General features: G+C 51.5%; 1 protein-coding gene across 6 annotated transcripts; it reads right to left on the reverse strand.

Annotated features, from left to right (window-relative positions):
- Nucleotides 1–558: 558 nt before the first annotated feature.
- Nucleotides 559–20,198, reverse strand: NINL (ninein like). Of its 6 annotated transcripts, none has more exons than XM_069805235.1 (17): nt 18,894–20,198; nt 17,344–17,587; nt 15,902–16,052; nt 15,487–15,623; nt 15,245–15,382; nt 14,824–14,962; nt 14,044–14,154; nt 13,328–13,417; nt 11,054–11,150; nt 10,414–10,526; nt 9,014–9,339; nt 5,731–5,838; nt 4,948–5,017; nt 3,535–3,786; nt 2,260–2,472; nt 1,310–1,426; nt 559–1,215 (listed from the first exon to the last, which is right to left on the reverse strand). In XM_069805235.1, exons 2-17 carry the CDS (start codon nt 17,439–17,441, stop codon nt 1,027–1,029), a joined length of 2,349 nt encoding a protein of 782 aa, XP_069661336.1. In that variant the 5' UTR covers nt 17,442–17,587; nt 18,894–20,198; the 3' UTR covers nt 559–1,026. The 6 variants fall into 6 exon arrangements, with proteins under 6 accessions (XP_069661336.1, XP_069661335.1, XP_069661338.1 ...); XM_069805234.1 differs by having other exon boundaries at nt 10,414–10,556; XM_069805237.1 differs by lacking the exon at nt 13,328–13,417.
- Nucleotides 20,199–20,294: the final 96 nt, after the last annotated feature.

Consider the following 20,294-nt stretch of genomic DNA (forward strand, 5'->3'; position numbering starts at 1 on the left):
AGCCTCCAAAATTCTAGAAGTCCTTTCACAGCTAGTGGCAACCACAGCCCCCATGTAAATACGCTCTGCTCTGCACAGAGCAAGGCAGGGGCACCGTGACAATGATGCATCCTCCATGCAGAGGGTAACACCCTGGGCAGATCAATAAATTTGGTATTTGCTGATGTGAATGCCTGGCTTTGTGGCCTTTTAGACAACTTATTTTGGCAAGAGCAGTACTCACTGCCAGTGTGTGAAGGCCAACAAGATGGCAAGCTGTCAAGGAAGGCAAGATGACACAGTTCACTTACCACATCTTTGAAGAAGTGCAGTGCTGAGTAGGGGTCACCAACCCTGCCCCAAGCCTTGGAGGCTCAAACTGAAAGGGTTCTTCCCCCAGCCCCTCTGTCCTGCTCAGCACAGAGGCAACAGTCCAGCAGGATGTTGGTTTGGATCCTAGGCTCAGGCCTTAGGAGGGCTAGAATCTCCTAGAGCCCAAGAGGAGCTGTAGGGAATAAAAGTTCAGCAACAGTTGGGGGAAGCTACTGAAATACAGAGCAGACTGGAGATGGCAGGAGGTGCTGTAATACTGCAAACATTTTAATGCCACAACACAGCTTTCCTGCTTAGAGTGAGCCAGGTGCAGGAACCTGCAAGCCCTCCTGCCCTGGCTTTCCAGCTGTGACAGCGTGGCCCCAACAGCAACCCTCCACAGAGAGGGAGCATCCACACCACCAGCAAACATGCTGCCAGAGTGCAGGCAGCTCCTGTGGGATGGCTACCCTGAGACAGACCTGACTTGCAACAGCATACTCAGCCACCGAGAAAGGCACCAAAGCTGGTGTGTTCAGCAGGAAAATTCAGCCACCACAGGACCAATTTCCTTAAAGGACTGTCTGGTTTCTCCATTTTCTACTTTCTACCCAGGAAAATCCTGGCAAGACCAGGGAGGACAAGGCTGATTTCCCAACCCAGCCACACCTCCCCTTCTGCATCTGACAAACCCCAGCCAGGACCAGGGGCAGGGCTACCACACCGGGTGCCCCATCACCCACTCAGAGATGCTGGCGTGATTTTTCCGATAAGCTGCTTCAGAGCTGAGGTTTGCTCCTCCAACAGCTGGTTCTTCTCCTCAGTGCTCTTCTGCTTCAGCTCAGCCACCTGTAGGGCCATTGCAACCCCCCTGTTCTCCTCACGGAGGTCTTCAATCAGCAGTTTGTTCCTGGAGATTTGGGCCTACAGCAGGGACAGGAAGCTTAAAAGTTCAGCATTCCCACGCAGGGGTACCAGCCAGGCAGGGACACACAGCACTAACCCCTCTTGCACTCACCTGGGCATCTTTGAGTTGAGCCGCCCTCTCTGCCAGCACAGCTTCCGCACTTCTCAGATTGTGTTCCAGCCCCTCTGCCTGCTCCATGGCTGCCTGCAGCAGACGCTCGTGTTCTTCCTGCAATGGGCAACAAAGCCCAGTGTTGTGTTGTCCCAGAACTCACCTGGCCCCTGGCAATTCTGGACCATGCATTTCCCCAAGGCCCTGCTCACAGACCTTCACACTCCCTGAAGGAGAGCGTGGGCGAATCAGTGGAGGTGGTACAGGATGCAAAGAGCAGTGGGACAAGTGTCTAGAGCAGTACAACCTTCCCTAGGTCAGCACCAACGGGTCTTAAGACAAGGCACAGATTTTCCAGCAATGTTTTCTATAAAAACAAGCCAATGGCCTCCCCTCTCTCAGCTGCATCCAGAAAACCCCAGGGAGAGACAGTTTCCTTGGATGCAGTTTTTGTGTCTGCTCATTTTAATTCCTTAGGTTATAATTTGCTCCATCCTTCCCCAGGTTAGTTCCAACTGAATCAGTGTCCTGAAAACAAGGACAAACTCACAACAACCCAACACCTTGTTGCCCAGTCCCCTAGAGATAAAACCACCCCACTCTGTGCAGGCTACATCTCCACGTAGAGGGCTCAAACTTTTTTTCCCCAGCCTGAGCCAACACAGAGTGTCTCCCTGGATAACTCCTGCTCCTCTAGGCACAAGGTATCTGGTCTGGGGTAGGTGGATTAGAGTGTGGAGGGCTCCTGTTTGAGTGCAGGGCAGTGACTGGGTTCATGAGGAATGAAAATTGCAGCTGAATTTGAAGATCAAGTGCATTTGTCCATGTGGGGTCTTGATATATAGCATCTTCCACCCAAACCTCTGGTGGCTTTGAACACAGCTGCCTTCCCAGCTGGCAGTGTTCCCTCCCCGGTACCCTTGACTGAGTTTCCGCAGTTCCCTGCTTACCTGGATCCTGACCAGCTGCCTGCATGTCTGCTCAGCCTGCCGGTGGAGGTTTTCCTGGAGCTGCTGAGCCTTGCACTGTTCCTCTCTCAAGCTGGTTTGCAGCTGCTCAAACTGTTTCTTTGGCACCACATTGTTCATCTGGGCCTTGGCCTGCTGCAACTGCAGAGCATGCCGAGTCTGGGCCAGGCTCAGGTTTGCTTTGGCTTCTAAGAGCTGTAACACAGAAAGGCAAATAGCTGGTTACAGCCTTGTGCCAGCAATGGGACAGGCCCAGGGTGTGCTGCAGATGAGGGGAGAGGTTAGGAAGCACCCTCAGTCCCAGCCTCAGCTCTCATAGCAGCAACGGCCACAGCAGAGCAGCAGGACCACGGGAGTGGTGCTTGCTGGGCAGTCTACAAAGCTGGGGATGGAGAGCACCTAGAGCTGCAGGAGGAGAAACAGGGACCTCTTGCTGAGAGATGCTCCCCTTGCTGAGCAGTGAGGAGCAGCAGTTGCTGGAGGAATCCTCTGGGAGGGAGTCCTAGCACCAAGAGCTGCAATGGCAGGAGGCAGAGGGTCTGCTCACCTGGGTTTGTTCTTAGATACATCCCAGGCAAGCTGGGCCTCAGTCCCTGCCTGTACTACATCTCCTCTGCTTCCTGCTACCAGCAAAGGGCTAGTTCTTGGAAGCAGGTCTGGTCCAGCTTTGCCCTAGGGCAACCTAGGGGTGGCTGGCATAGGCAAGCTGTACTCTGGAAAGCCAGTCCCCGAGTCTGTCCCCAGGGTAGAAGGCAGGAGAGGGATATTAACATTTGGAGGTTTCTCACCTTGGCTTTCCTCTATCCTAGTGGTCCTTGTTCCCCTGCTCTGATCACCTCATTTCCCTCCCCTCAGACATGGCCTGCCCGGCCCCTGTCATCCCTGCCCAGCTCCTACCTGATCCTGCCACTCCTGTAGCTCCCTCTGTCAGCTGAGCCATGGGGAACCACAGCTCCTAGCACTCCTGTGTGAGCCACCTCCACTCAGCCTCCATGTCTGCCCAGCCAGCCTGCACAGGACAAGGACAGAGGGGCCACTGCAGGGGCAGCTGCGAGCAAGGACCTGTCCCAAGCTGCACCTGAACTGGCTTCAGACATGTCTGAGCTGGAGGGCGAGTCCTCTGTCCCCCACAAAGAGGAAGAGGACAGTCTTTTCTGCCTGGGGAAGGTGTCTGATACAGCCCCAAGCAGGGCAATACCAACATCATAGGGACCACTCAGCAGCCTGCCACCCTGCCACCAACTGAATGACACCCACCTTCTCCTGTGAGGCCCTGAGCTGCTGTTGGAGCAGCTCCGTCTCCATCCAACACGCTGCATGTTGCTGGTGGTGCTCCAGCCTTGCGGCCATCTCTGCTCCTCGTAGCCGCTCAGCTTCCGCAAGCCTCTGGCTCTGCAGCTGGACAGTGCCAGGGCCAGCACCATGACTGGCCTTGTGCTCAGTGAGTTCACAGCCCAGGTGACGCATCTTGACATTCAGGTGGGAGACATCCCCCTTGCTCTTCTCACTCTGGAAAAGGTTGAGAAAAAAAACAATTGGTGGGAAGAGAGACAACAGAGACTGAACCTGTCCCACACTGTCCCTGCGGGATTCCCACTCAGGAACACCGCTGTCACTGCAGGGCCTTGCAGGCACTAAGGACAAGTGCCCTCATTTCCGAGCCTGAACAAAGCCCGGTGGCCAAGTTCAAGCGCAGCATTCCTGGGTAAGAAAACCTGCACAGATGATAGCCCTGGAGGAGGTCACTGGTGGCAGGGGGGGCAACTGTACAGATGTGTAACAGAAACACTAAGATTGGTAAGAATACAGTATGAATGGAAACGTGTCCATGTGCATGTGTGAAAGTACCAGACAAAAGAGCAGAGTAAGGGCTACAAGAGCAGCCTGCATCGACACTAAAGGGCACCATCCCCCAGATATTGCTCCTAGGACACTATCCCCAGCATGTAATGCTGAGCAAGGTGCAGTTTCTGGCCCGTGCTCTGACCAGGCCACAGCACAGATAACTTGTCCGCAGAAAGCCTCCATCTAACAGCAGGGTGACAACACACTCCGCATCCCATTCTTCTGCTAGCCTCCCAGGAAAATGGGCAACCAACACAGCTTTCCTCCAAAGAAGTAAAAGCAGATAATGGGCAGCAGGTTTGTGGCTGAAGTTTAATGGAAGCTGAAACCAGCAAGGGCCAGCAAAGGCCACCTTGCTGTGTCTGCTGGCCCTGAAGAGTACAAAAGACATGTCCAAAAAATAGGTTATGGTTCCCATCATAAGGAATCCCAGAGACAGGGTGAGGAACTAAAAACCTGCAACCCTCGTCCATGTTGCACACAAGCAATCCTGGCCAGGCCTTGGTGCACACATGTCTAAGGGCTTGTGACCATGTGGGTTTGAAACTGGGAGTTAGCAAAATCTCTGGGAGAAAGAGTGTAAGTAGGTAAAGTCAACCTCATTAGAGATTTTGTAGTAACACCTTCCCTTCTATAAGACCTGCACTAGCTTTTGTCACACAAATTTTCCCTACTTGACAAGCTGTAAAACAAAGCTGGTTCTTCAAAGCAAGTCTGGGTTTGACTGTTTGAAACAAACATTCCTGTTCTCCTCTATAAGAACATGCAGTCTTTGTCCTCCTAAATCCTTCAGCCAAGAGCCTGTCAGTGTTAACGGCTTCTTACCGATGCTGTTAACTCTGCTATTTCAGCCAGCTCCTCCACCTTCTCTCTGCCCAACTTGCTCACGTTTTTCCTGTCGGGGAGAGGGATATGATCAGCTTCAGGCCAGAGAGCAGCAAACCATGGCCCCCAGAGAATGGCCCCATTTTGGGGAGCCACACATCTGGTTTTGGCCTGCAACAGGAAGCAAAACCAGGCCAAAACGGATATGGTCCTGAATTGATTCAGGAATGGGTCAGGTGTCTCTGCCCCAAGAGGTGACTCAGCCCAGCCCAGGGTAGACAGCTGGGGACATCCAAAGTCCTGCAACATTGTCAGAAGCCTAAAAATCAGGGGATGAAGAACAGTGGGAGAGCCAGCTTAGCAGACTCTTGGGACCATCCGCACCAGAAACCTGTCTCTGCTTGGATTTATGGCTCAGTGCATGACCCTAGCACCTATCTGAAGCTTCCCAAGGCAGCAGCAGGCCACTGGCCAAAAGGTTAGTGTAGTGAAGAAGCCCATCCTTTCCTGCCTCAGCACACGCATCCCCACAGCCTTCCACAAACCCAGCTCTGGACCCTGTGCTCTGGCCTGCCCAAGCCTTTGGCTGGCCAAACCCATCCCAGCACTAGCTGCTTTTGCGTGGAGCAAAGGGTGTGAGTGTGCTGGCTTGCTCAGAAATGAGAAAACAAAAGGCAGGGTGAGCCAGCTGAAATCTGGTAAATACACCTGAGTGGCTGTTCCTTTTACAAGCATTAGCTATCCACCCATTTGCCAGCCTCTCACAGCTGGCTCCTGTCTTACACATCATGGCTGCTGCCCCTCTCCTTTGCTAGCCTCAGCTCTTCCTGGAGTCTCCCAAGTTGACTTTTCAGCAAGCTGTTCTCCTCCCGCAACTGGCAGAGCTCTCCCCTGCAGGGAGAGACAGCAGAGTGAGAAAACCACGCAAAAGCCCAGTTTGGTCTTGGCGTTCTACGCTGGCTCCTTGCTCTATTGTCATTTGGTTTGCAAGAACAGCAAGAACTAAAGAAATCTGAGAAACAACCATGCAATAACTCATGCAAAACATGTGGGGACAATCAAGAGACATTGGTAGAGAAGGAGCAGGTCTTCAAGGGAAGGGAAATAAAGGGGAATAAGGACAAATAGCATCAGACCCTGAATTTGTATGGCCTCCAGCTAGCTGAAATTATTTTGAGGGCCTGCCAAGGCGTGGAAACAAAGTGATTTGGCTCATCAAGACATACCAAGACTTCATTACAGGATAACCAGGTGGCGGTCCCAACCCCTCAACTGCAATAGAGCCATGTCTGGAGAAGTCAGCTTGCTTGTGAGGCGTCTGTGATTTTACAGTGCTGGACACAATAGCTATGACCCCAAATCCAAGGTAGCCTCTCTGCCTCATTATCCTTCCACTCTTACTGGTACTCCCAGTCTCCCATGAGGCCACGAATACAGGCACTTGTGGGAAGGAAGCTTAGTCCTGTATTAAACGGACAGTCCTATCTGATAGCTACTGCTGAACCCCAGGTCCATACAGGACCCAAATTCCTCAGGGGAGAGCTCAAGGGAACAGACTGTCCATCTTGGCAGGGAGGACAGCATTGCAGTTTGTGGCACTGCATGTGGGAGGCAGAGTAGCTGAGTGGGGAAGTTCTTCCTCTCTTCCCCAAGCAAGCAAGCAAGACGACTAGTGCATGGGCTGTGTGGCATTTGCTCCCCCTGCTTGACGGGACGCTCCTCACAGCAGCTGCTTTCTGAGTCAGTTTTACATCAGGATTCACATGCTGTGCTTCTTGTGGCATCTCCAACACCCACATACAGCTGTACAAGGCAGAGGAGACAAGTGCATAGTCAGCCAGAGCCACGTGAGCACATCCCAGCGCTCTGACCACACTCCCACGGTTAGTAAAAGACATGCAGGGGACAGCAAGACAGAACACAGCTGCTGTTATAGAGCGTCAAGAGAGAACATAGCTGCTGTTAGAGTGTCTTGGACCATCATGTTGTTAAGCTGCCTTGTGTTTCACAAGGCATCTGCTTTTTTTGCAGCAGCAGCAGCTCTGTGTTAGTTCTACAAAGTAGTTTGCGCTCAAACCTGCCACTCTTTTGAGTGCTGGGTTCATTTTCCAGCCAGTGCACGACATCTTTGAGCTGCATCAGCTCCAGTTTCACCCTGTTCCTATCCCTTTCCAGCCCCACTTTGACAGCCTGAATGTCATGTTTCCTCCTATGCTGCTGTGCCACTCTGTCTCCCAGGGCTTTTTTTTCCCTCTTCTTGCCCTCCAGATCAAGTCTGTCTATGTCCTCACATGCTGCTGTGCCTGCTGTGTAAAGGCAGACATTTAACTTTGCTCTCTCTGCCTCTTTCCCAAGCACATCCCCTTGTCTATCGAGACTTAATTTCTCCTTGACAAATGCTTTCAGCTTTGGCTCGAGCTTCTAGATTGAGCAGGCCATTCACTGCAACAGATGTCTGCACTGGTCCATCCATCATACAATTTTTCAGTTCTTCTCTGTTCTTTCAGTGCTGAGGTCGCAACAGGAGATTCTGATCTACCTGCTCATCTGAGTCTTGGGGACCTGCTCCTTTCCCCCAGAGGGCAGCTCTCCAGACACCTTGTCCCTTCCAACACCAGACCCCTCAGCCCTATGATCTCTGCATTATTCCCATTTCATCCTGGTGCTTTTTCTCTCTTTTTCTTCTCAACAGACAGCATCTCACACATCTTGACTTGTTCCTCATTAACCTTCTCTTCCAACTTTAGCTGCCCCTTCTTCCACAGAGAGACCATGTCCTTTTCCTTCCGCTTCCACTGATGCCTCTCCTGGGCATGCTGGTCTTGAAGGTGTCCCCTTGAAGCCTTTATCATTGGGAAATCATCTCCTCTCACACCAATGTTGCTGCAACAAAGCCTTACAGCTGTCCTCATGCTAGCATTCACTCCATGACAGCTCTCAATTATGCTCAACCTCTGCATCTTTCCTAAAGATAAAAACCATTTTGCTGACCTGGGTTTGATAACACAGCTTGAAAAGCTCAGTCAGCCTCAGAATGTATTTTTGCTGGAGAAGCAATGTGGTTTTCTTTAAGTTGCAAAGTCAAGGCAATTCCTTAAATGTTACAGAAAGCTCCCACACCATCTTGCACTTCTCAAAACTCATCCATCAGATGTTTTCCAACAACTCTGAAAGCTCCCCACTACAGCCAGTCCCTCTCACCATCCACCAGAGAGGGTGGCAACACAGCTCAAATGCCTTGTATTCCTGTTACCTGGGCTTGTTCCCCATCTCTGCCACAGACTTCAGCCAAGTCGCATCCTTTCTCCCACACTTATTCTGTATCTCAGCTCCTCAGCCCTGAAACAGGGATAATGACCTAGCAAAATCCCCTGCTTGCATATTGCCGAAGAGGACTTTGCTCCTGAAGGGAGGCACAGCAGGGAAGAGGCAAGAGGAAAGTGTGGGGGCAGTGGTGGGGTCTGCTGGCAAGCAGGAGGGGGCAGGCATGGACAGGCCACAGTTTCCTGTCTAATTCCTCTCCAGTCTCCTCTGCAAGGCCATTCTTGGCCTCTGGGGAGGTTGCAGAACTGGCACCACAAGCACAGGAAGGGAAGATGAACAGCCATTTATTGACAACCTTACCCTCCCACAAGCCAGTCTGTTTTGGCTATATAGAGAAATTCAAGCCATTTTTTGCTGCTTTTGAGACAGCAGGTTGTGATGATCTAGCAAGTAGAGGCAGGTTTGCTGAAGGACCAAGAAAGAGAGAGATAACAAGAAAACTCTGACAAAAGCTCTCTTATTTCTCTCACTGTTTTGAGATACACTCTTTGCTGGGCACTGCCTCTGACACAAGCTTGTAGAACATGCAGGGAAACTTCAAGTCCTGAAATAAAAGCACTCATGTAAGGGGAGTTTAGATGTCTTACTTCAAACAGCTGCAGCCCTGCAATACTGCACAGATTTTCTTCCAAATTAAAACAGCTCTCCAGCCTCATGGGAAATCAGCCCAGCCTACTCTCCTATGAGCAGGGCATGCACCCCTAGTCTCCCGCTTAGCCCCACAAAGAGAATGGTGCCAGACCTCAGTCTCTCTCTGTCCCTGCGCTGCGTCCTCAGCTCTTCTCCCTCCCGGTCCAGCTGCTGCCCTGGATGGTAAATGTCTTTGGTGTGCTGTTGTCCCACCCTGGCCTGCTCCACCTCAAACCTCTCCTCCAGCTCCAGGCTCCACACACATTTTTGCTCTTTCAGGCTATCAGTTACAGCCCAGTACTTTGCAACTGTTTCTTCCAGGTCTCTTTTCTGGTCTTCCATCTTGCGCATCTCAGCCTTGAAGCTTTCCTCACTGTCCTTCCTCTCTCTCTCAAAGTTTTTCCTCATTAACCCGATTTCCTCCTCGTAATAGTTTATCTGTTGGGAGGAGACAGGATTTAGATATTAGCGCCATGCTCCCAAGAGCTCCCCTCTCCTCCAATAGCTCTGACTCAGATCAATCTATTGGTCTCTCTCAACAGGGGACACTCTTCAGGCAGTTCTGTTCCCTACTGAACTTAAGGCAATAATCAGTCTCATGCAGTAGCCTCTAACAAGCAGGTATCAGTGGGTCCCAGCTCTTCCCAGCAAGCAGCGTGGTTCTCCCCTTCCTCCTTGTTTGCAAGGGATACCAGAGAGGAGAAGGGAGAGGCCAGGGCATCATCTGCCACTGCTCTTCATATCCTTCCTCCACCCCGCAGAGTGGTCCCTTGTCCAAGATGTGGTGGTGAGTAGCTGCTGCTCCCCATTACTCCCCTGTAAATACTAGAAACTCCAGGATTTGAAGAGCACAAAGGCAGGACTGTGAAGCAGGCAGAAGATCTGCAAGCAGCTTTGTGCTCCTTGAACTGTTCATCACCTCTGTGGATTTACTCTTGCAGTGCTGCAATGGAAACGCAGCAAGCATCCCCAACCTCTCAGTTCAACAGCAAAAGGAGTGAAGGTGGAAACTGAGACCTCTCACAGGAGCACTTATTGTTGTCTAAAGGGAGGGCTGGGCTCACACTGTCACCTTAGGGCAAGCAGGTTAAAAGTGTGCTGCAAGCCCAGGGAGACAGGGCTCTGATACCCCCCCCTCCCCATGCCCTCAGGAGACACCTGTCTGCCTCTCCTCTTGATCCTGTCACTGGTTTTACTGCAACAGCAACACTGAGTAGAGTTAATCTCTGGTTCCCCATAAGGGGCAAGACCCACACAAACATTTTGCAAGGTGACACAGATTTCCACAAAGCCTTTGCCAGCCAGCGAGGGCTCCAAACCTTCCTACCAGCTAAGATGGGCTGGGGAAGCACATGCAATAAAGCCAGCAGAGAGATGAGGTACCACTCTGCTCCCCAGCCTGAACTCTCCAGTAGCCCTCCTGGCATAGATGCCCCATCAGCCATGCTGTAGCAGGGTGCTTACCAAGCAGTTGTGCCAAGAGGTCAGGACATCTCCTCCCACACCTCTCACCTTGGTTTCCAGCTGCACCTTCAGGTCCCGCAGCTGCTCTTGGAGCTGCTCCATTGAGAGTGATGTCTCTGTGCACGGAGAAGTGGAAACCAGAGGGCTGGGAGAGCGGCACACTGACAGAGAGAAACCCTGTGAGGACAGGCCTACAAGACAGGACAGACCTGGCTGTCCTGATCAGGCTGGCTGCAGCTTCATCCAGTCAAGTCTATACAACCCCGAAAGACGGAGAAGCCCCATCTATCTGGCAACCAGTCCCACGGCTGCATCACCCCTCTGGGCCAGAAGTTTTTCCCTCATGCTCAACCTGAATCTCCCAACCCACAGTCTAGGGCTACTTCCTCTTTATTACATTGTTTCCTCAACATCCTCAACAGTGAAAATCTGCCTGTTCACTCCCACTTACCTAGACCACAGGTTACCATCACCAGCTTTTGAGCTGGAATAGCCTTCTTCCCTCCGACTCCCTCCTCCTCACCACCCATCACCCCCTTCTTCCCTGCCATGGCTGCCCAGTACCAGAACTGGCAGCAGCAGCTCAGACACAACAAGCCACCCCAGGCTCCCATGGAAACTCCAATCCACAGGGAACCTTGCTCTTGCTGAGAAGATGGGAGAGGCACCAAACCCTCCTGTATTTTACCTCCTGCTGGCGGCCCTCTCTCAGCCCTGCTCTCCCGTAGCTGGAGACGCAGCCTTTCCAGCTCCCTTTGTAGCACTCCATTCTGGTCCCACAGCACCTGAAGCAGAGACTGGTCATGACTCAGCTACGAAAATCCCCAGGGCTGCGGGGGGCCGAGTGCCCACGGCTCCCAGCAGCCATGTGTACTCAGGGTCTCTTGCAGCATGAAGAGCAGCTTCCCCCTCACCAGCACAGTCAGAGAATAAAGGCAGGAGGTTTTCTTCCTTCCCAAACAGACAGAGATGAGAGATTTTGGAAGAGCCAGAGAAGAAATGCAAGCCCAGATTACCGCGACCACCATCACTGGACACTGTAAAGCACAAAGAGCCACAAGCAACTGCCCCTGAAAAGCACACAATACCACGGGTTTTTGCAGCCATCTTGGAGGGTTGGTCCTCCAGAGACCCTCCTGACCTAAACACAGCCATTGCTAGCAACCAACACACAAGAAACACTGTAATCTCAGTACGATCCCTCACACAGCCCAGAGGTTTGCATGTACATCCTCAAGACATTCCTGTGGGCATCTGGGCTAGCCAACAAGCACTACTGCATGCAGTCAAGGCAACAGTGGGATTTACAATGAAGCAAGTCCCACAGGGCTCTGGAAGGAAACATTTCCAGGTTGTGGAAGGAATAAAGCAAGGCAAGAAGGTGCTGATCCCATGGGAAGGACAGCAAGAGGCAAGTCCTGCTGCCTGCTTAGCACAGACACCCTCAGAGGCCAACACAGGAATTTATCCCACCTCAGTGCCAACATCAGCCTGCAGCAAGGAGTCCCACCACTGAACACCATGCTATAAGCCACCACACCAGTGCAATAAGCCACTTCCATGCAGGTGTCTGGAGCTGGGCAACTGCTTGTTTCACTTCACATGCTCCATCTCATACTGGAAGCAACACTGTACAAGGCATCCTGCCTCCCTCCAGACTGTCCACTTTGAGCAGACACCAAATTATATCCCATGTGCTGCTACCCAGGAAACTGATGGGCTGCAAGAGACTAAGAACTAGGATACTTCCAAAGATCCCAATTAATAAATATAATTGAGCAGATGTAGACAAATGCAAACCCAGTTTGTTTAATCTCCATTCTAAAGAGGAGAGCAGAGGAGGGGAGGTCTGGCAGCATTCAACAAGGGTAAAGGGTGAACCCAAAGGGGTGCCCTCCCAGGGGCAGATGAAGGCTAAAGGCTGAACCTCTCCATCCATCAACATTCTCATGGACAACTCTGGGGCTGCTCAATGGGAGGAAAAATTGCAGCACTGACAATCTTCAACCCTCTGGTGCCACCTGGAGCAATGCTGCGCTGGATAGTGCTCCAGCATGTTTGCCTTTAATTACAGCTTCAAGAGCCTGCTGCATCCATGAAACAGCTTTGCTGGAAACACAGATTTCATCCCCGTGCTAGGGGGATTTTATAAGTCACCATCTCTACTCAGTGGTGTTCCCCACTCACACATAGCACTTGGGAACAAATGGCCAATGCAATAAGCACTGGACTCAGGAGCCAATGCACGGAGCACCCAGCAAGTCACAACATGCAAGATACACGAGTCACTTAAAAACGATACAAGGGAAACGGAGGCTGTGCTCACATCCCAGAAAGCCCAAAGCTCTGGGCAGGAGCACAGCACCCTGCAGGAGGTACAACACGCACAACAGCAATGCCTGGACCACACGCACATCAGGTACCTGGACAGGCTCACCTTGACTCTCTAGCAGAGTCCAGCAGCAACAAGTTTTGTAGGGGTTGTTAAAGTGGGGGTAAGAAGGAGGAAGGGAAAAACAAAAAGATAGAAGAATTTAGCTGATAGCATGCTTTGCAAAAAAGGAGAAAAGCTTTCTCCTTGCATTCAAAAAGAAATGCAACAGAGCCAAGGGTGGTCTGTCCTTATACACAGAGCTACATGGCTCCCAAACAAAATAGCCCATGCCTACAGGGTGGCAGGAATGGAGGAATATACAACCCACCCCTACTCCCCCCTGCCAGTATCCCAGCAAGGGAACCAACCCATGGAAGGCTGCAGGAGCAAGGAGACAGGCTGCTTTACTGGGGGCACAGCTGTGTCCTGCCTCCTGCCAAAGGACTGTGAGCAAGGCAAGAGGGATCCCCCCTCTGCACCCTGATCAGGGCTGCCTCCTTCCTCTCCCCCAGGCCAAAGTGCCCAATAGATGTGCCAATGAGAGCTGTACTTTCATGACAGCATTGCTGGAGAGCTGCCCACCCGTACCTGGCACTGCCGCTCGTATTCCAGGACAATCTCTGCAAAGCACTCACTCTGGTTCAGGAGCTCTGGGCTGTGGGGCTTCACCTGGCCCAGCTGCACAAGCACAGGGAAACACTTCTCATCAAGGAAATTATCACCTCTCCAAATGGAGAGCCAAAATCTCTACTAAATCACTGGAGACATGGTGCTACACCCATAGATTCAATGGAAGGGTTCCTATTGACACCTGTGGGATAGGTCAGATGCAGAAAGAGGAGGAAAAACATTTTTCTTCATGCACGAGAGACACCAAACTATGGGTGGGCTAGCTTTCCCAAACTGGCTAACAAGATCACAGACTCATTTCTTTCCCCAGATCCATTTTACCAGGTGCCTCACTGGAGTGGAAGACACGAAAACTAACCCTTTACTTCGATACTTGTGAAAAAGAATGCTTTTCTTTTCTGGAAACCAAACTCTAAAGTTCTCACTTGAAGGCTGCAGGTTTGTAGAATTTTCTACAATTGCAAACTTTCCTCATCTTTTTTTTTCCAAACTTGAAAAGGCTTAAATTAAAAGCCAATATTTTTTCTTTTCAGGTTGTCATTAACGTGCAGGAGAGTTCAAAGAGTGGGAGACCATAACAACTGACGCAAAATATGCAAGATTTCATAGAAAAGGGTCAATCTTTTGACGAGTTCCTGAAAAGTTCTTATTTAACTGCAACAGAGGAAGGCTACCTTGTCCTTCACAACGCAGTCGAGTTCTTTCTGCAGCTCCAACACCAGCTTCTCAGAGGCCACCAGTTTCTCAGCCATCTCCGTGACCTTGTTTTGCAGCTGTGTGTTCTCCTGCAGACAAAAGGGAGAAGATTCTCTTGATGTTGCGGGTCCTCACATCGCAGGATGGGTTCATCAGCCACTGGCCTTCAGCAGCAAGCTGTAAAACAACTGGCACATCAGCATGCCAAACACAGCATAGGTGCCAGAAGACCCCGCTTTGGACAGCACATTGCTGATACACAGCATGTGGGCTGGGGTTTGGCTCGTCTCTCCAAAGGACAGGCTTAGGAGTGCGTTTTGCAGAATAAGAGCTAGTCAGCCCCACAGGCTCATCTCTACCTCTGTTTCACAAAACTATGGTTTCCCTCACAGCCAACAAAGGCAGCAAGTCCTGAGCTATCTCCATCTGTACTTCTACACTGAACAGCACTGGGAAAATCCCAGGCACGCAGACACCATCGTCTCTGCTTTTGGCATGGTCCCTGGCACAAATTTAGCCTCAGCCATCAGGTATTCAGGTGTTACCAAGGGCCAAACCACTCTCAGCAGACAATGTGGGGCTTTAATAACGTCACGGCAAGTGTTTAATTCAATAGTATGAATGTGGCTGATGATTTTTCTGCATAAAACTCCTGTCCTTCCCAGCAAGACCAACACAAACCATCCATCTTTGTCACCACCTCTGCTTTGCCTCCTCTGAAGAAGTGAAGATGTTTCACCCAGGGCAGTTTTACTTACCTTCATTACATGGTTCAGTCTCCCTTGCAGGCTGGCCTCTTTGCCCTGGAGGAACTGTGTATCAGCCTCCAGCTTCGCTTGGTGACTGACTGCTTGCTGCAAAAGCAGCTCTTTTGCCTCTATTTCTGCCTGAAAATCCCTGGGGGGAAAAAGCAACATGGTTGGGGCACCCGGAGCATGTTCTTAGATGGCCACAAGGTCCACACACCCCCTCTCACCATGCACAAAGCAGGAGATGAGAGCTTGGTTAGAGAGATGCTGGGACCGTAGTGGGGTGAGGGGGCCTCAGGGGCTTCTCTGCCACTGACACAATGGCAAAACAAGTGGGAGATTCATAAAGGGAGACTGGGACGGGAGGCAGATACTGTGGACACCCACAGAAAAACCATTTTCCCTGCCCCACCAAAAGGACCCCTCCTACTTGAGCTTGCTCTGGGTGTGCTCGAGAGCGACGTACTGCTCGTCCAACTCCCTGCCAAGCTGCAGGCAGTAACCCTCCACTTTCTCCAAGTCCAGCCTCGCCTTGTCCCTCTCCCTGGCGATCTGCCTCACCTGGATCCTGCAGGCACAGTGAGCAGTACAATAAGAGACATCTCACGCACCCCACAGAAGGGCCATCCTCACAGGGACCAGGGCCGTCCTCACAGGGACCAGCACCCTTACCTGAGGCACTGCAGTTTGTATCCATAGGAGGCGACGGCTGCACGCTGAAGCCCACTCCTGGGGACCATGAGTGTGTTGTCCAAAGCTGTGGGCAGCTCTGCTAGGCTCACCTGCACCCCTGTGCTGCTACTCAGCCTCTGCAAAGACAGCACAGACTGAAATCACTTTCTCCCTCTTCTAACAGTGCCAACAGGACTTCTGTTGTTACACCATCTGACCACCCTCCAGTCTTTCAGAGATCCCCCCACATCTCACAGATAGGCCTAGATCACATCCACCCCAGATTTTCCCTAGCTCTGGGGTGGCCAAACCCTGCCACCCCATCATGAACCTGACTGCACCCTGGACAGCTACTTGCTGAAAGGCTTTGCTGCTCACCATACCCACCACCACCAGCCAAAGCAGCACTAGAGACCTTGAGGATCTCCTCTAAGTTCTTCCAGGGCTCAAATGGCAATAACAAATTCAGGTTTGGCAAATCTATTGCTGTTGCTGATGCTGGAGAAGAGATGTGGGCCCACACAGCTTGGCTGGACAGATGGACTGCTTCCCTGTGCACTCTGATGCTGAGGAAAAAAGCAGCGGAGGCACATCAGTGGAGCAAAATTGGCAGAGAAAAACTGACAGCTTTCGATACTGAAAGGAAACTCCAGGGACCCCATCAATATTGGAGAATGTTCTAAAAACAACCCCAAGCTGCCAGGAAGGAGACGTCCTGCACTGCCCTTAAGGCAGCCACAAGGAGCATGTTGGCAGGCACAGACGCATACACTTTGGTCTCCCTGCTAACCCATGAAAACTCAGTATCCACAGAAAGACCAACATGGAAAGTTATATAGCACCAGAGGGTCTTGTGAAAACTGTCAGATGGGGACTGCAAGCCAACATTTTGTTTGATCTAGAAGCTAAAACTGGGTTGAGGTCAGCTTCAAAGGTGAAGAGATTCAGCCAAGCTGAACCAAAAAGCAGAACCCAGAAAGCTGACACAGAACTGGTAACATCTCCAAGAGCACCGATTTCATACCAAGTTTGGAAGAAGCCTACCTTCAGAGAACTGCTACCTCAAAGTCTTAAGCCAAAAGAACCTGAAACAATTATTTTTTTCTTTTTTCTTTTTTGAAGCCATTTTCCTAAGGATCCTGGATGGAGCTGTCCTGGCTGTCAGGGTAATCAGCAATTCACTTCCACCTTAGTGCATTAAAGCGCAGTTACTTCAAAAGCATTTGCAGATGCCTTGCCAGTCCTTGAAATTAAAACCACTAAGGCCAAACAAGTATTCTACATCAAACAAAGAAAATGCGGATGACGCTTGCTCCATGCACTAAAAAAGGGACAACCTGAGTTGCAAGAGGTGCAGAGATGTCAGCACTTCTGAAGCCAGTGGCAGAATTGGGGTGATCTTTCCCCCTGCTAGGATGTGCATCCCTCTCCCTCCAGTAAAAAGCTGAGGCTCAACAGCCCTTTGTTGTTCTGTATTACCATGCCACTCCACCTGCAGAGGGTTTACTCCTACTCAAGCAGCTCCCAGGGGAGCCTTTCGGTCACCATGCAGTGCCTGAAGTCCAGACCATACCCAAAAACTGACTGACAAGTGGAAAACTCTCCCCAGGTCACTACCCTCAGATGCCCAACTAATGTCTATTAAATCACCCCCTTGTGAAACAAAACATCTTGGCCCGAATTGTTCTCAGTAGAACTCATTCTTTAGCCTCCTTTCTTGTTGGGAAATGGACAGAGAAACCTTTCAAAGTGTGACAGCTGGATTTGTGTCTGGATTCCCCGCAAGACGTTGTAGAAACACCAATCAAAAGTGAACTGTCCTGTGTAGGGAACTGGCAATGACTTATGGTTCCTTACCCAAAGTTAAGGAAATGACCTCCAAGGAGCTGCAGATCAAGGCCATGAACCAGGATCCTTTTTACAAAGAAAGCTTTCTGCCTTTCAGCTCGCCCCATGAATTGCTGAGTCTTGGCTGCTTGAGAGATGTTGACATACCTTAGAAAAAGGTGGTCATGTGGCTGAACAAGCCAAAGTGCAACTCCTCAAAGCTCATCCTTCCATCTCCACCCTTTTCCAGTTTAGTGAATATATCTTTGAGTTCCTAAAAAATGAGTACAAAAGAAGAGGAACTCACCAGCTGCAGGAACACCGCCTGAAGCATTCAAACAGCTTCTTAAAATAATCCCATCTTTTTTACAGTGCAAATGGAACACAATTAAAAAACTCTTTTTTGAACATTAACACTGCCCTATTTCCATGCACACAAAAAGAAACAAACTCCTCTCCACAAAGTCTGAAATGTGAGCCCCAGTAGTGGATGCAGACAGGTATAAAAACCGCTTGAATCCTGCTTCAGTTTTGGGAGAGAAGGGGGATTAAGGCCCCATGCCTACCTGGGACCCTGAAGAGGTACAGTCGCCCTGTAATTTCATTTTGGCAACGGCAGGCTATTCACAGAGACACACAGCAAAAGGACAAAATACAACGGGAACAAGCTGCAACAAGAGAAAAATCGACTGGCCATAAGGAGGAAAATTCTTCCTCCTGAGTGCACTGCAGCTCTGGGACAGGCCCAGTGAAGCTGTGGGGTCTCCATCCTGGGAGATACTCAAACTTAGACTGGACGAGCCTTGACCAACTTGGTCTAGTTTGAAAGTCAGCTCTGCTGTGAGGAGGACTAGCCCAGATGCCTCCAGAGTTCTCTTCCCACCTAACCCTGCTGCAGTCAGACACTACAGACCAGCTCCTCTCCAAGGGAAGCCATGTGTGTTCCCAAGGAAATGCAGCTGTGCTGGGGTACGTCAGCTCAGGACCAGTGCCTGAGGTCTAGGGGACGCAAAACTTACTTTTGAGTGTCACTTCCTTTGACTCTACAGATTCACTGCCCAGAACTCGCTGCCCATCCCTCCCTCAACAAGCCATCTCCCATACTTTCCCTGCTCACCTCCTTCCTCAGCTCCTTCAGCCAAACACTGGCTGAGGAAAGCCTCACCTCCTGCACCTACCTCCTCTGGAAGGGCCCGGACTTGAGCCTCAGCCATGTCCAAGGAAGGGCTGGGCACCCGCCAGGAGCTGCAGGCTAGGTCAGGCTTCCAGATGCAAACACAGCACGCATCAGCCATCCTAAAAACAGCCTCCCCACAACTACTTGTGAAACAAGACTGTGAGGACCAAGCCCCCTTTATCTGTATTCTTCCCTGGAAGGACAATGGAAGAGCACAGCCAGTGTCACTGACACAAGAATAACGGGGACCAGGCAGCATGACTCCCATCACAAACTCAATCCAGGTGTGTTAGCACCATGCCACCCTCAAGCATTCCCCCACAAATCCCAGAAGATCTGTACCATGTCCTCTCCTGATGGCTTGCCAATACATTACACATCGGGAGGAGGAAGAGCATCATACCTTGTGCCTCCAACGCTGCGTTCACAAAAGCCATATCACTTTCAGCCTCTTTGTTTGCCTTCAGGTTCTGTAGTAACAAAAATGAGGAAAGAGCATCAGTCACAGTCTGCCCCAGCGCAGGGGTCACACACCCCAAACCTGCTGGCTCCACTCGAACATGCAGCTCCTGACACACCTGCTTACAATGAGAATGGGAAAAACCCATGCACAGCACAGCCTGACTCACCCAGGCACCCTCAGACACACTGGGACTGGAAATGTTTGTGGTTTTGTAACAACTTCATTTTACCACATGAAACATTTCAGCTCAGTTCTCAGAAGAGTGCCCTGCCAAGCAGGAGAGCGCCTTTTCCCACAAAAGTTTAAGGGTTTGTTCACAGATCAGCCAAGTATCCCGGGTACCCATGCCAGGAAGAGGGTTAAATCTGCCCTCTGTTCAGGGATGAAAAAAAATCATTGGAGGAGGAGAAAAAGGGGGAAAGATGGAAGATGCAAATCCTGCTGAAATCCCAGATAGGAATGGAGGATAAGGGGGTGCAGCATGCCCACATCCAAACCCTCTGCCCCAACAGCAAACGCAGAGATCCAGCTCGGTGAAAACTGGATCCCAGCTGCTTGCACGACATGGACAGAGAAGTGGAAAGGGCATCAGCTGAAGAAAGGCAGAGCAAAGCATGGGTCCTTCTCCTCTGGTGTCTGTTGAGAACCTCTAAATCTTGTTCAACTGCCTTGTCTGAGCTCAGGCGTGCAAACTCAATGGACACCCCTGGGCTTGCAGAAGAGGTGATACAGGGTCTGACAGCCAGCTCCTCCTCCCCTGCAAATTGCCTGGGGTGTTCCCGAGTCTGGACTCTCGGCTTTTACATGGGCATGACAGGCCATACACACAGGCACCAGCACGTATGGTTTTCCAAGGGGGAACACATCACCATGCAACCAGAGACTAGGGCCCATCCACCTCATCCTCAAGCAGTATGTTAAGCAGGAAACCGAACCCGCGCTCCCCAGGTGTAACCTCCACCTCCCTTTTCAAGGTGTTTTAAGAAGGATCTGCAGCCTCGCACAAGGCGACAAGGCCACGCAGGCGGCGGCGGTAGCCAGCCCCCAGCGCACTCAGCAGAGACGCAGCTCTCTGCAGGCCGCAGGCCGTGTCTCGGCTGGCACTGATGCTCCGCACACGCTTGAGCAGGCCCTTGAGGCGCGGGGAGGGGAAAGGCGGGGGGGACCGTGCCGTGCCATGCCGACACCGGCCCAAGGGCCTGCGGCGACCAAAGCCCGGCCCGCACCGGCCCCGCCGCCCCCGGCCCACACTCACCGCGCCGCCGCGCACGCGCACGCCCCGCCCGCCGTCCCCCTCCCGCGCATGTGCACCCCCCGCGCATGCGCACGCCGCCTCCGCCT

This window comes from Haliaeetus albicilla, chromosome 17, assembly GCF_947461875.1.
Source record: "Haliaeetus albicilla chromosome 17, bHalAlb1.1, whole genome shotgun sequence".
Lineage (NCBI taxonomy): Eukaryota > Metazoa > Chordata > Aves > Accipitriformes > Accipitridae > Haliaeetus > Haliaeetus albicilla.

What these genes read in the sequence shown, in the direction of transcription:
- NINL (XM_069805234.1), bottom strand. Translation starts at nt 17,441, where the DNA reads ATGGGGCGAGCTGAAAGGCAGAAAGCTTTCTTTGTAAAAAGGATCCTG. An exon ending in TAGCAGAGTTAACAGCATCG is followed by an intron (nt 3,787 to 4,947) that starts GTAAGAAGCCGT and finishes AACCTTTTCCAG; the next exon opens with AGTGAGAAGAGCAAGGGGGA. An exon ending in CTCAACTCAAAGATGCCCAG is followed by an intron (nt 1,216 to 1,309) that starts GTGAGTGCAAGA and finishes TCCCTGCTGTAG; the next exon opens with GCCCAAATCTCCAGGAACAA.